The sequence below is a fragment of the Pezoporus flaviventris genome, unplaced genomic scaffold (assembly GCF_033815535.1).
Source record: "Pezoporus flaviventris isolate CSIRO_AGI_PZ_B2104156 unplaced genomic scaffold, CSIRO_AGI_Pfla_v1 ptg000078l, whole genome shotgun sequence".
In the NCBI taxonomy this organism is placed as follows: domain Eukaryota; kingdom Metazoa; phylum Chordata; class Aves; order Psittaciformes; family Psittacidae; genus Pezoporus; species Pezoporus flaviventris.
The window spans coordinates 2,562,065-2,577,892 of record NW_026892626.1 but is presented as its reverse complement, the minus strand read 5'-3'; the positions used below and the strand labels follow the sequence as shown (position 1 = coordinate 2,577,892).

At 41.3% G+C, this 15,828-nt stretch overlaps 1 protein-coding gene across 2 annotated transcripts in view; it reads right to left on the bottom strand.

Moving 5' to 3' along the window:
* Positions 1 to 15,828, bottom strand: part of CLUAP1 (clusterin associated protein 1) — a 63,923-nt gene that overhangs the window by 9,106 nt on the left and 38,989 nt on the right. For both annotated transcript variants that reach the window (XM_061474157.1, XM_061474158.1), the window contains exons 9-10: positions 11,338 to 11,410; positions 1,741 to 1,848 (exon numbers count right to left, since the gene is read on the bottom strand). In XM_061474157.1, the coding sequence (XP_061330141.1) occupies positions 1,741 to 1,848; positions 11,338 to 11,410 (181 nt within the window). The remainder of the gene's footprint in view (positions 1 to 1,740; positions 1,849 to 11,337; positions 11,411 to 15,828) is intronic.

The following is a 15,828-nucleotide window of genomic DNA, read 5'->3' as shown; positions in this document are numbered from 1 at the left end:
CTACAGCTAGAGCTACTGGGTAGATGCCCAAGGTGATGATGAGTAACCTCAGCAAAGCAGAAAAGTGAGACAACAATCCTTCTCTTAAGAGTCTAATGATGTTTGTATCCATCTCTGCCAGAAGAGGTTGCATTACAGCACTGTCAGACTGCAGTGTTTTGAGTTAGAATGGGAGAATAAAACCTTACTCCTTCCACAGGACCTGTCAGAAAGGCATCCTAGGAGCCAGTTAACACTCCTGGAGCTGCTTCAGTAGTTCACCATAGGTGAGAGACAGAAAGAGGACAGAGAGCTATGGGAGGCTTTCAACTGACACAGAGATAAGGGGAGTAAAGATTTGGATGGTGACTGTGTAGTAGCAAACAGCATGCTCAGGGTATGCAAAAGTCAGGAGATAATTATCTGCCAGAAGTAGTTTACTAAACACTAGAAAGAGACCTAACAAAAGCACAGAAAGCAATCTAAACAGCACAGCAGAGGAAACATCCCAGGGATTTGAACCACTTGCTTTAAGTCTGGCAAGCTAATGTTGAGTCTCCATTAACCATAATTAATGATAACAAAATTATTCCTAGAAACAAATATACCAGCAACAAAATATATAACTTTTATTACAAAACTTTTCACTCCTAGAAGTGGTATTAAGAGCTCACTGCAGCCAGAACCCACATCACGAGATTATGATGCCTTTTGAGATAAAGCATTACACAGTTACCCAGTCACTTCCAAAACTCTGAAAATGTGTACAAACCTTTCCCTGAGAAATGGCAATGTAAAAATCCTTAGTGAATAGTAGTGTTTCCAGCACTTCTCAAGAATTTTCAAGTTTCATGAATAACACAAGAAATGAGGATAAAAAAATGCTTGAATTATATTAATGTGAGAATTCTGGCTTCTTCCTCTGGTCTCACTCAGAGAGAGGAGAGCAGAATTCAGCTCAGAAAACCACACATCTCAGCAGTATTGTTCCATATCCAAGTAACAGGTCCCAGCAGAAGAAGTGGCACATGAAACTACACACCCAGGCACTCCATCCAGATCCCAGAAAGGCTTCTGCTGATGGTCAGAACCACTCACCACTAACAAGATCACCCAGAAGAACTAACCCTATTCCTGGGTTCATTTTGCTTGATTAAAGACTGAGCAGAGCATTTATTTCTCCACTAAGTGAAACACAGATCCTCAGAGGGTCATTTCTCTGAGCTGCTTCTGACCAGGACTCTAGTGGAATCAGCAGCCAGAGGTGGCAGCTCCACTCCACATGAACAGATGTCCATCCCTGAAAGGAATAACTCAGGTTATCCATTTGACCCATGGGTTAGAGGAATAATTCATGTTATTCCCATATGACCCATGACTGTGTCAGTGCAGGTGGCTTTATGGACTTTCTAAAGGTCTCCTTTTGAAGAAGACTACTAGAATGAGTGTCAACAGCTAAAGGGAAATAAGTGCTTGCAATAAGAAATGGTATTACTTTTCTAAGGCTTTGTATAAATCAGGAATCTCTAAGGCAGTATCAAAGAAGGATTTTCCTCATGTGGTACTTTTTTCAGTAAATAACCCTTAATTTGCTCCCCTGAAAGCGCTGTTTTCTCCACAAGACACTGTCCTCTTACAGCTCATGAGAACAGAGCAGTGCCCAAACCCTTCAGTGGTACAGGGCCTTCTTTCAATTTAGGTTACTCACATAATCCCAGTGTACCATTCTGAATAAAGGCAACTAAGGGAAGGTTCAAATACCTTGAAGCAATGTTCCTGTGGCAGTGTGCTGCTTTCTGGTCTGCCTGTCTTGCGTTTCACTGTCGGATCCATCATTATCTTGAATCTCTACATCAGAATCGTCATTAGCTGGTTAAAACAAAAACAATTGATAAGTATCACTCAAGCCAGCAAAACAGTCTCCACTCTGTTCCAAGATGAATGAAAAATTTAGTCTTAGGCAGACATTGGTACTACTGATGAGGATAGGTAAACAGCCAACGTCCACATCCTGAGGAAGGCTTCCTCCTTCACAGAAGTGCCAAAGAAGCATAGGTATAAACATTGTCTTGGGACAACCTTTGGATTGTACCATTACACGGTTCTGAATACACTCTCTGGGCACAAAGCATACGTACAGTCAGGAGGTGCTATTTCAGCAACTGATTTAAAGATAAAAACCATTTTAAAATGTTTGGAAAGTGTGGGCTTATTAAAACATTTCCTAGTCTTTTACCCCAGCATAAGCAATATCAAAACCTCTTAGACCCTTCACCTCCCATTTAACCATAGTTTAGAAAAACGCAGTAAGACATCCCCAGATAAACAAAAATAGTTACAGCCAAACCCAAGAGAGACAGGAAAGCTTCACAAGATGTATGAACTTCTTTAGCTGTTTCCACAATCTGCCTTTGTTTTCTTCTTCCTATCCAAACTAAAGCCCTTCAGCTGAACAGAGCTGATGCTGTTTGGTGCTTGTGGAACTAGTGCTATGGCAAACCCACCAGCATCCCATGTGAGGTCAGCCCCCAACACAGCAACAATAGCTGCTAATTATTTAGAGAAAAGAGGCAATTCTTTGCCAAGTACATTGAATTAAGGACATCTAAGCTGAGAAAGGAAATAACTGCTTTAATTATGATCAGTAATGAGCTGACACATCTTTCCGCTATTTAATTATCAGACAATATACAAACATTAGGCATTTTTCCATCATTATTTTCATTGCAATACTAAGTTAATGACAAAATATAAGGGATGTATTTGATACCTGGTAAGATTACAAGGCTGCAGCAATGTTAGAATCATAGAATCCCAGACTGGTTTGGGTTGTAAGGGACCTTAAAGCTCACCCAGTTCCAACCCCCTGCCATGGACAGGGAATTAGCTGCAATTTCTATTTGTGTGCACCTTCTTCTCTGGCAAGTGAAAGAATCACTCTCTGCCCTGTGACCTGAGTACTGTTTCTGCTTACCTGGTGTTCAGGAAAGTGAGTTTTTTTTCAGCCCTTGTCCACACAAACTCCTTGGGAAGAGCGATGTTGGGTCTAGATAAAGGATTCAGATTTGTGCTCTCTATGTTAAAGAACCAGACTATCTCATCTGCTACGGTTCTCACTGCTATTACTAGAACATCCTCATTCTTGTTTTGTGCCTTTTATTTTTTTCTTCCTTTTTCCCCTCCCTTTCAGGCAGGGGAAATGCAGCATGCAGCAAAAGGGGCCAGAGCCAAGGATGCTGCAGAGAGCCCTTCTGATCACTTTGCTAAACCATTTCCATTTTATCCCCATTAGCACTATCTGCTGCTTGCTGGGATCTCCCCAGACCATGAGTTGCCAGCTGAGATGAGACTAATGGAGCCAGTGCTCTGCACTGACAACCCAAAGAGGTCAAAACAGCTACCACCACTTTGGGAACACAGCTTAGAGCAGGGAGGCAGCTCTGCTCTGGCTGGGAACATGACTTAAACATGGGGCTTGAATTTTCCATTTCGCTTTTCTGGAAAACCTTTTTCCTCTTTTTAACCTTTTGTGTTAACAGACTCTCATCTATAACACTTGAATACATTTCCCTTGGGACAAAGCAGTGGTAAGAAAACAAGAATACATAGGAATTAATTCTTCTGGTGCTCCCACACCTGTGGCTTAGTGCTCTTCTGCACCACATGAACCCTTCCAGCTCCCTGTACTCCAGCCACTTCTGACCTATTTCAGCACGCAAAAGGAAACTCGTTTCATCGTATAATTCTCTACGGTACCTTTCTGTTGGAAAGTGGGTCTTGCAGGAAAATCCCACGGTAAGTGCCTCGCAATAGAAGTGATACCTACTGTAGAGAGAGAATCAGTGGCTGGGGGGCACCAAGCTGCTGCTCTATGAAAGGAACTAATTTAAACACAGCTTTTTTAATCCCTCACCTTGCCCTTTTCTTTTTTCCCTCAGGTTCTCTGCTATTCTCAATTCCCATCTTTCTCACACTGTGTCTTTTACCCCTCTTCCCCACTAGCTCAGATGTTGCAACTCTTGCATGTAAGTAAGTGAGGAAGCTGCAATTTTCTGCTGTTCAGCCCATGCGTAAATACCACAGAACATCCCTGGCAAGCCCCAGGGAAATGTGCTTGTTTTGTGCCCAGCTCTACTTTTTGTCTTCCAAAGCATGCTCAACAAGACAAGTCAGTAGTAATTATATGTCTAGCTTCCAAGTCCCCCTTTATAAAGCCTGGATTACCCTTCAATAAAAATGAAGAGAAGATTCATCAGATGAATTATCAACATATAAACCCGGTGCATTACTTTTCTACTGACATGTGATCTTGTTACAGATCTATAGTGAGAGTCTGGATTTTCTTTGAATAGTCCAGCTGGAATTCAGATGCACATAAACTAGCATGAAGCATCGCTATAGTGAAAACACATGGGATGATCCGAAAGTGGCAATGCAAATGCAAATTCAGCAACTGTAAAATTTCTGTCTCCAAGCCTCCTGCCCACCACTTGAAAAGGCACCGACCACGTTTTTCCACTTACAAAGAAATAGATATATTGCTCTATCCCAGCTCAACGGCTGCTATCACCAAGCCCAGCTCTGTCTGATCTACAATCCAAGTTATCAGCTGAGCACTCATGATGAGCCAAAATCCCAATGACACAGCAGCAGAGCATAGTGCTGAAAACGGGTTCAAATACGCAAGATGCAGACAAGCTGAGCATAGGTTTCTTAGCAGGATTGAACAGCAGAGTAGTCCAATGCTGTGTGTAACCTGTCCTAGCTAGAGCACTATAGGGTTCCACCATCCTACACCCCTCGTTGTAGATGCCTACTGCATTCAGTTTGTAACTAAATATTTCTGGTATTCATTAAAAGGTGACAATTCAGAAAGTTTCACTGAACAACATCTAGAAAGAAACCATTTGCTAGAAGAAGTCATAGCCACATCTGTTTAATAGAAATTACAATGCAACAATTACAGGCAGACAAGGAACATTCTTTATGGAGAAAATGCTGATTTTTTAGTATCCATATAAAGCAATTAAGATAATAAAGCATACTACTACAAATTCCCATGTCCTAGTACATGGAGTACACAACACATTCTACTAGAACTGGCTTATGAGATTTGCATGGGTTTACGTGAAGATTACTTGACTTTGCACCACAAACTCCACAACCCATGTGCCCAAATTTAGGCCAACGCTGCAGCTTAAGGTTGGTCTTTTAACAAGCTCCTGTATTTTTATTATGAAAAGGTCATCAACAGAACAACTCTACAAACCTGTTTGGCCCATTTCCCCACTGCTGTGGTTTACTCTACCACACAGAGAATTAGCTACAATATCAGACTACCTGAGAGAGAACATACCAGGATATTAAAGTCTGCTTGCCTTACATTGCAACATCGCCATTTCCTAAAGGTGGACTTTGGTCAGCTGAATTGATTTCATTTAAAGCAGTCCAGTTGTAACCAGAATGTACTTTTAGTGGCTGAAAACTGAAAACTACTGCTCTCAAGATGTGTTTTGTTCCAAAGCACACCTACTATTCCCAGAAAAAGCCAGAGCTGATACCTGGACTGATAATACTGTACCTAAATGGTTTAATTTGGGGTGATTTGCAATGCTTGAAGGACAACCTGCATTGTTTAATAAGTTACCAGTGACTTCATTACAGATTTGTTAGTTTGCATAAATATTCAAGTGAATGTATCCAAGTGTAAAATAGGAAGGTACTGTAAGAAGATAATGAGCACAAAGGACATCCTTTATTGATATACTTTAGCATGTTCACTTTCCTAATAGAAGTCCCTGCTCTGAAACACAGGCACTGGCTCCACAGCGATTACTGGAGTCAGCAGAATGTTGATTTTGGTGAAAAAGCATCATGAAAACACAATCAAGTGGGCAACTGATAGCCACTTGAGCCAGGATAAAACCCATGTAATAAATTGCAGGAAATTTTAGAGCAGGGAAAAAAAAAGGATCGATTGAAATTTTAATGGGACTGAAGGGAGAGTGAAGTTCAGCACCCACATGAAAGCCTTGGTTCTACCAAATCCATACTCTTGTCTCACCAAACACAAGAGCATCAGGCTGTGTATCAGCCTGAACACTTCTACATTCACAGCTCTGCAACTTGCACAGAAAGAAATGCTTTGGTACATAAATTCTATTGGGAATGTCCTTTGTTCTTAGCACAGAACTGAGATCCTTCATCTAACCTCTAAGAAAAACTCATCCTGGTGCTGAGAGCTGCTAATCAAGATTCAGACACTTGCAGTTCTAACTTCAGCAGAAAGCTTGGATAGTCAGACCTGCCTGTGCAGACTGGGAAACAAACCCGTTGCTGGTTCACAAACCAATAGCCCCCAAACACCAGGTCCAAGTGCACTGTCTTACCTTGTCTAGTCATCTTAAAAGGATCTGTTGCTACAGTATCCAGTAAGGACGATTAACTGCTGCCCAAGGAAGCAACAGGTCTCTGTCACTTAAAATAATTAAAAGTAACTCTGGCTGATAAGTTCCATTTAAACTGGGATTTGGATTCCTGGCACAGGAGTAAGTAGCTACTTTAATTTTTAGCCCATTTTATAGAGAGGTCGTATTCAGTGACCAGAACTATTTCTAAATAGTTCTTTCTTAAAAGCCAAGAATCCATCAAAGTATTATTAAATTAGAACATTAATTTGCAATTATTTAACAAGCAAAACACAAGACCATTAGGGTCTGTGCCAAGTGTCTGTTACAGAAGATAAATGGTCTGAGCATCCTGCTGGTGACAGTGCTGAGCATCATTCAGGCATCCGGCCTTTGTGGGAATTACCCAGCAGCGCAGTGTTACACCTCAAATGCTGCAGTTGTTGCAATGGAGCTTTTTGTTTCTCTGTTGTCAGATTTTAAAGCATCAGTTCTGGAGTGGAAATGATACACTCAGATTCAGTGCACCACCAAACTGCAAGAGACTCATGTAATTTGTTATCCAAAGCACAACATCTATTTGCTCTGTTTAATGGAGGAAGGCGATGCACATTTTGCTTGGCCATCAGAAAAGCAAGAGTTAGCTCAGCAAGTAGAGCTGGCCAAGGAAACATTCTGGCTGTGTACAGAGCAGAACTGAAGCTCTCCAGGAGCATCAGTTAACCCTGTTGCTGAACACTATAGAAGTAGTGCAAATACTATTATAGAAGTAGTGCAAACTCCAAAATGCTGTGTTACACAAATGTCTACTCATTCTACAGACCAAGCAAGAGCACAGAGGGACTGGAGTGGCACAGGCAATAAAAAAAAAAGCAGTTTTACAGCAAATACTTTTGCAACATGAAATTAAATCCTGGATATAGCACTGCCCACAGGAAACACAGGAAATATTTTTTAAAATTTCAAGGGGTTTATTTTTATACTTCCGAAGCAAAAATATTTTACTTTTTAAAAAAGCTATATTTAACATAGTCTGCTTTTGAACTGACAAAAAAAAAAAACTTCAAAAGAAAGCATGTGGGAAAACGCACATGAAATAGCATAAGCAGGTGAGAATGAAAATAAATGTAATAAGCTGATTAGTCTGAAAAATATGTACTTCAGGCTAGAAACACAGCTGTTACTTTTTGCTCCACAAACAGGCTTTGTCTACCTTGGATGAACTGGAAAAAACAGTTCGAATTTCTGGTGTGGCCAGTGACCTTCCAAGCCCTCTCTTCTCACACCAAACCAGAGCACCTCCTCACCTGATAGTTCTGTCAACAGCCTCCACAGTGCTCATCTGAGCAGCATTTGATTGAATGTTTGAAGAGTCTCTGTGCCATTAACCACAAGAAAACCAATCCCTGAGCTTCAGTCAGTGGGGATTTGTTCATTTGTACCAGCCTTGGATGCAGCACAAGAGCAGCACTGCATGAAAAACACCACATTGTGTGCTGGTTTCTCTAAGAGCATCTTACGTGAAATAAAGATAAAAATAAAAGCAATTTACTTACTGCTCATCACAGAAGACATTTCTGAATTGCTGCAAATACTTTATTGTGTATATTTTCATCCTGCAAATAAGACTTAAAGCCTGATGTGTATTAGAGTTCATTTATAGGTAATTTAAGAACAGTTTTTCATATAACTTAGTGTTAGCTTTTCTTTTTTATTGTGCAGTGGTTGTTTGGAGATGCTCTGTTGTTGAAAAGATGATTTCAATGTATGCTAGCAAAAGAAAAAAAGAACCTGGCTGTTTCTGAATTACACTAAACATGCTTGTAAATTTTATGTGAGTACCATGACATACCCATGGGCTTTCTATATTCGTAACACAGACCTTCACAGTTCAACCCGCACGTCACAGCTCTTCTTTACAAGAAATATGATTTTGGTTTCTCTGGTGTTAGTTCAGCCTGAAACTCAACTGCGAGATGTCTGGAATTCCTGCAACTGCTGCTGCAGAGAAATTAACTGTTAATTTGCAGCCCTTCTTACCAAATTAGCAGGAGATAAGGTCAAAGGATGGAGACAACAAGACAACTGCATCAATTATGAAGGTAGGAAAAGGTAAGAGTGCAGAATAGATGCTGACTTTTATCAGTTAATGGTAACAAATTCATCACCAGATTCCAGCCTATGCTGTTAGAAGAGCCTCATTAAGTGTTTTGCAGCTCTCAGGGGCAAAGTGTAATGAGAGTTAGAGAACTGTCCCTTTTCTTTGAGAAGGCACTGGCCCTGTGTTACCCCTCTGCATAGAAAAGCAATGACTGTTCAAACGAAGCTCATTCCACCACCCTGGACCTTCAAGTTTCAGCCAGAGAGGCTTGGGATACTGGGAGACCTCAGGCCAGCCTGCCCACCTTCCACTCAGAGGAGCTGCACAGGGAAGAAACTAATCCCTTCATCTCAGAACCCATTGCACAAGCAAGACCAAGTTGGAGCAGGGTCTACTTTATCTGTCCAGCAAGCAAACACAATGTGCTCCTTGGGCTAAAGGCCCAGATGGTGTTGTAAATTTTCTGCCAAATTTGAGACGGCAGAGAACTCAGGATAAAAACACTGCTTTGTATGAGGGGCATGACTTTAAAATGCAACTGGAATGCTTTTTACCTCTAGCATGAATTTCACTATTAACCTGTGGGAGGAGGCTTTGGGCAGGCAAAGCTGTTCAGTGATGCTGCACTGATTCTGTGCTGATTCTTTGCTTCCTTTTGTGCAAAATATGTAATTTTTTTGTGACTAGGATCCTGGGATTAATGTAAATGTTTCCCTAATGGAGCATTTTGCCATTTAAGACACCGACCTCTGCATTCTCTCTTTAAATATACCTTGGTTTTGAATTGTATAAAATGTATCATTTAACTAATAATGTGAGGAGGAGAGTGGGGCTTGGACAAAGGGGAAAGCACAGCACAGTACCTGATCATTTTATGTTAGCAAACCATGGTCTCGGAGAGCTTTGCAATATTCAGTAAATTAATCGTACAGTGTGCAGTAAGGAAGGATTGTCTCAGTCACACCTCTGTGACTCTGTGGATTTACACACGTGCAGATAAAGGCAGACTGGAGCTGACAAAGATGACTTGATTTTCCAAGGTTATGGGACACTCAAATGAGCTGCCACTGAAAACCAGGATCCTGGTGCTCTTATTACTATAATACATAATAATTATGTCAATTAAATACTTGAATAAAGACGTACTATGGCAATATTTTTAGGTGATGAAAAGTCATGACCATGCGCACTTAGATGGCAGTTAAAACACTTCGTATAAAGGTTCATATTCTTTCAGAGATGCAAAATGACAGGATAGTTTTCCAAGTGAAAATCCAGAGAAATAGAAAGCAGATCAGCAACTTTTCACATCACACTTTTTACTGATAGATGTTTGTCTGCTCTCGAACTTATTTACTCTGGAAACTGTTAGATAGCAGGACCTAGACTTCTTCACTCAAACAATTCCACATCCTTGTAACTGATATTACAAATCCTATGTTTCAGCTTAAACTTCTTCACTTTATTAATACAAAGATGAGATCAGAGATGGGCAACATCTTTCATGAGTTTGCTCTGAAAATCTCTGCAGTAAACAAATTGTGAAGCCTAACTTTTATGTCTTTACTCAGTTTCAGCTTTCATGAACTCTCCCTCTGATCCTGAGAATTAACTTGCCTTCCATTTTCTTCTGCCACCACATAAAAATGCACATAATGCAATATAAAATTCACTGGGGTAATTAATAAGGAAGTCCTTGCTGATGCTTGGCTCAAAAGGAGTAAAATCTGGTTTGTTAGCTTTCCACAAGCTCTCAAGAGGTTATTATTCCCTTCTGATCCTCACCTAGAGTGCTACTTAATTAAGAGTAAGTATATAAAAAAAGAACAAAACCACCAAAATTTAATTGAATTCACATTATCAGGTACACTAAAATCAAGCAAATGCAAGCAGGAAAACATGGTCCCACTTTGAAGATCAGTGATACTGAAAACGGTTTCAAGCTGAGAGTTTTTCATCTGTGAAAGTTATGATCTGATAGAGACATCACAAAGAATTTCTCCGCACACATAACCAAACTCAATGCTATGCAGTATGGCAGGCTAACTGCTGAGGACAGAAACCACACTGGTTTGCAAGGACACCCGCACATGTGTAACATGGGGCAGGCAGTCAAGCAGTCCCACAAATCAATGACACTACTCACCTACATGCAAGCGTTTTGCTGAGTAGAATTATCTAAACAAATGTGATCACAAACCTACTTTTCATCAGAATTGTAGTGATAGGACAAGGGGTAATGGGTTTAAACTTAACCAGGGAAAGTTCAGGTTAGCTATAAGGAAGAAGGTCTTTACTGTGAGGGTGGTGAGGCACTGGCACAGGTTGCCCAGAGGAGTGTCAAATGCTCCATCTCTGGCAGTGTTCAAGGCCAGGTTAGACAGAACCTTAGATAACATGGTCTAGTCTGAGGTGTCCTTGCCAATGGCAGGGGGATGGAACTAGATAATCTTAAGGTCCTTTCCAACCCTAACCATCTTATGATTCTGTGAATCCCATCATGCTGGGACAAGTGTTGTGTCCACAGCAAGCCCATATAGTCCTTGGTAGTAGTAAAATGAAGCCTAAAATTTGCTCGCTATAATTGAAGAGTATGTTTAGTGGATGACTGTTTCCATCACTCAGCACAGCAGGTAAAATTTACAAGGTGAAGAAGCATTTTACAGAGGTCAGGCTCTCTATCTCACTGTTGTCCTTTTAAAGTTATTATCAATTCATTTTTCCTAATGTAACCTCTTGACTCTATCACCTATCCCATGTCCCCTCCGCTTCATGCTTGTAAGTGGATACTTATACATGAAGTAGCCAGTACTTAACTGCTAATACAAGTGATAAAGAAATCCCACTTACTTGCACCTTTAAGCAGGAGTTGTTCCTCTTCCTTCAGCCTGTTCTGCATAAGACAGAGCATGTTTGCTGCTTCCTGCAAAAGGTAAAACCAACTGAATTAGAATAGCTGCCATGTTGGTCAGTCAAGTAGCTAACTGGAGTCACACAGGGTACTCAGAGGTAAATGAGAATAGAACATTTCAGCATTAAAAATATTTTAGGAAAAAAGGGTCTTCATTGAAAAAATGGGAACTCCTACTTACTTTGCCCACAAGGGTCAGAATATAAAGAGTATACCCAGGTAAAGAGTACACTGAAAATCAACCATACATTCCCACCAGCTGAAACCTCACTGAACACAGAAAATAAAGGCTGTTTATGGAACAGAAGTGTCTTTCTTTGGAAAGCAGGCTTTGGTAGTTATTTTCAACCTATTGGTTGAAATGGCTGCAGCTTCATAATACACAAGCCAAACCAGGATAAATTCACACTTTTCCAAGCATGCAAACAAAACAGGAGCCAAATGCCCAACCAATAAGCTGGAGAATTAGAGCTGTATACTACACTACAGTATTTGCAAAAGAGAATCATGACAGCAAGACTGCACAAGGTGGTTTGTTGAATTTCTGTTGTGAATATAGCAGATTGTTAGATAAAAATATGCTGAGAAACACTACTGTAATGACAGGTGATGAAGTTACATCACGTGCAGTGCAGAGCAAGTGGAAAAGGTGGGTAGAGCAGTGGCTGCCTTGCTGAGGAAGAGGAGCAATTCACAAGTCTCAGCCCATTCAAATGAAGGCCAATAATGATAAAAGAATGTTACAAAAAAGCCCACAAGGACTTACAAGACGTGACAGCCCAGAAGGGAAGAAGCAAACCGGTGGCAGCAAGGCAGCAGCAGTTACAACAGACATTCTCATTAGAGCATAATGGATTAGTAAGAAAACAAAGATGGCTCTGTAGACAGTAACTGATTAGATTAATTTTAATCTTCTGGGATGCATGCACTTGCAGATCATCATGGACCAGGTAGACTAAAGAACTAAAGAAACTATGTCACTGCTGAACACTACAACGTAACTGTAAGAGGTGTTTCACTGAGCTCTTGAAGTTCTCCATCCAGTTAGGACTAAAATCTAGCAAAGACACCAAGACCAAATTTTAGCAACTAAGGTTCATGATTCCAATAGCAGCATCTGACAGAAAAAAATATATTTTTAATGACATCTCAATTAAATTTGGCTAATGTTAATGGTGAATAGCAAATTAAACATGATAGAGTAGGTAAGATACTAATGCAATCAGATTCAGATAAACCCTGCAATACTAAACAGGTGGCAAACAACTGCTGGAAGGATTTAGCTACAAATTTTGCTAATTTTAGTCTTTTCAATTCCAGTCAAGCAAGACAAGTAGATGGAAAAGGTAATTAACTGTGGATTGAAATAAGGTTGTTCTGAGTCTTTGATTTTTCTGTGCAAAATATGCTTATAATTAAAAACACCAACTGCTTTGACATGGTCAAATTTGCACATTTATAGTGCTTGCCCAGAAATTAAACTGATTCAGTTGGAATGGGACAGAGGGAAGAAAGAGGGAAGAGCGAGCATCTGAAAATGCTTGAATGATTACCAAAGAAGGTTACCTGCCTCCTCTCCATCCACACTGTTGACCATGACACAAGTGACCTCCATATAGCAGGAATACATCCACACAGAGCCTGCAAACCTGCACAGCTCAGTTCCATTGAGAAGAAGGGTAACCATTGCACAGACTAACATTTTCCATCCCCCTCAGTGTTAGCAAAGCCTTTTAAAGACTGATGGAAGTTGAAAAGAATTTGAACATGAGGCAAAATCCTTGGAGGTTTCTAGCTACCAGTGTTTCCTTCAGTCTCTATAGCACATGCTGACTCCAAGAGCTCCCTTCACAACTGTGGATCCCAACATTTTCTGACTGAGCCTCACAGTTGCTATCTTCTTCATACAATCATAAAATCCCAGGTTGGAAGGGACCTCAGGGATCATCTGGGCCAACCTTTCTAGGCAAAGCATGACCTAGACTAGATGTCCGAGCAATCTGTTCAGCTGAATTTTAACAGTGTCCAACATTAGGGAATCCACCACTTCCCTGGAGAGATTACTGCAGTGGCTGGTTGTTCTCACTGTGAAAAATTTTCCTCTTGTGTCCAGCCAGAATCTTCCCAGGAGTAACTTGTGACCATCACCCCTCCTCTTTTTTCATGTGATTCCTTGTAAAAAGGGAGTCTCCATCTTCTGTGTAGCCACCCTTTAAATACTGGAACGTATTACTTTCCCTACCTCTTCTTCCCTATCTTGTTTCTCCCAGTCATAAAATTTAAAGATTTAAACAAATGATTTAAACAAGTCTTGCCCCTGCCCCAGCAAACATTTGTCATACAGCCTTGCCATCGCTATGTCTTTGGGAAAATGGGCTAAGCAAGGGATCAGCTATCACAGCCCTAACAGTGCATATGGCAAAGAAAAACTACAGGCAGGAAAAAAGAAAGGATGTTTCCCAAATGTCATGGGGACAAATTAATTTCTGAAATGTTCACGGACAAGTGAAATAATGGGGACAGATATAATCACTGCCTAACACTGTAATTCCAGGCACCTGTTAAGACAGCTGAAGCTGGCAATTCAAATTCAGTCAAATAAGCAGTCACCCTGCCCTGCACCCTGGACCCTTGCTCCTTTCCTTCCGTTACTCTCCCTCCCTGATGTAAGCATTTGTACAGCAACACAAAAGAAATCTGATGAAAACTAATCCATCAGAACAAAATTAAGGAAGGGAAACTTCCACTGCAGTTCAGCATGGGGCTACACAAATTCCTGACTGGCACAACAGAGGATGGGATGTTGCAGCTGTGGGACAAACAGCAGCAGCAAGAAGATGAGCTACTGCTTGTTTCAGCTTCTGGGCTGGTTTACAGACCTAAAATACAAGAGAAATTAAGTCTAAGAAAATGGTTTAACCATATAGATGAGCCACTTTTGACCCTTTCTTCTGGCCTTTTACTTGTGGTGCTGCCAGCACCTCCGATGATCTCAGAGCAAGTCAGCCTGGAGACATAACCAGCAGGAAAAATGCTGATTTTCTACTGGTTTAGGTTTCTGAATAATTCAATGCATGGTCAGTCAAATGCTGCAGCCAGCCCAAGGGAGCTGCTGAGACTGTACGTCTTTTAGCTGTCCTGCCAGACAGACACCCTGCAAGAGCTTAGCAAATACTGCAGCAACAAAAACTGTTTTAAAAGGGCAGCCTCAAGCCAGTTGGAACCAGGACAGCAATAGTCAAGTGCTGTTTACAGATCTTAACAAGGAAGATCTTCAAAGGAGGGAGCAGAAGCAATGGCAGATCATCTATCTAGCAAGTAAAAATTATCATTTTTTACAGTTACACCTTAAAAGAATCTGCAGAGCAATCTTAGATCTGTTAAATTAGTGAAAGAACTACAAGAGCTTTATTGCTTCAAGATTTTAGGTTTAAAACTAATGGCAACTTTTAAACAGCTGAGTCAGTGGCAGCTTCAGGTTCTCTTTCTGCCTGCTGCTTTTAGTGATGGTAATTATCAGGCTGCATCTTCTGACTTGACTGGCTTCCACCTTGGCTGCAGCCACCACTTCCCACACTTCACTGTCTCTTAACAGAATGGGTTTATATCAGCCCTGGGAAAGCAAGACCATGCTAATCAGAGATGTCCTTCTGGTTTAGGCTGGCCTGTTCTGCATGACCCAGGGTTTCTGACACGTGACAAGGGAGAACAGCTGAGGGCATGATTGAGCATAACACCAGGGATGCTCTTTCAACACATAACATTGTACAAGGGACTAGCTCTGCACAGGACAGCAGTCATGTTTTGTGGGTGGAGTGTCAGGCTGACAGCTCCAGGAAACACAAGCAATGGCCTTTACCTCGTGAAGCGCCTGTGGGGAAGTGGCTGAGTGGCTCAGAATGTGGTATGAGCTAGAGCCAATATCCCAGCAACCTGCTCTGTCTCTCCATTAAGCAAACAAGACTGAAACGCTGCAGGCAAACACAACATGTATCTTACTCTACAAGCAACTTTGCCCAAATACACTGGGGAATCACGGTGTCAAATTAACAGAATTAAAGTGCCCATTGACACAAAACTGGAGCAAACTGCCTCGGAGGCAGCTCCCAGGCATTGGAGCACACCAGAAATTGAAGCTGAAAATCCTGCTTTAGAGGCAGATAGATCTCTGCTGAAAGAGAACCTTTCCTCCTGTGTTTCATATACTACGTAGCCTTTTCTAGGTGTAAACCTGCCTCTAGCATACTCTGCAAACCTAGAGTAGACAGCCTAGTGTAACAGGCAGCAAGGCAGTTCCTGTTGCTAACATGTAGACCCCCCAGAACAACCTTTGCTCCAAGGGACCTCCAGAAGTCCCCAGCCCAACCTCCTGCTCAAAGCAGGATCAGCAATGGGATCAGACCATGGCGCTCGAGGCTTGAGCTAGTGGG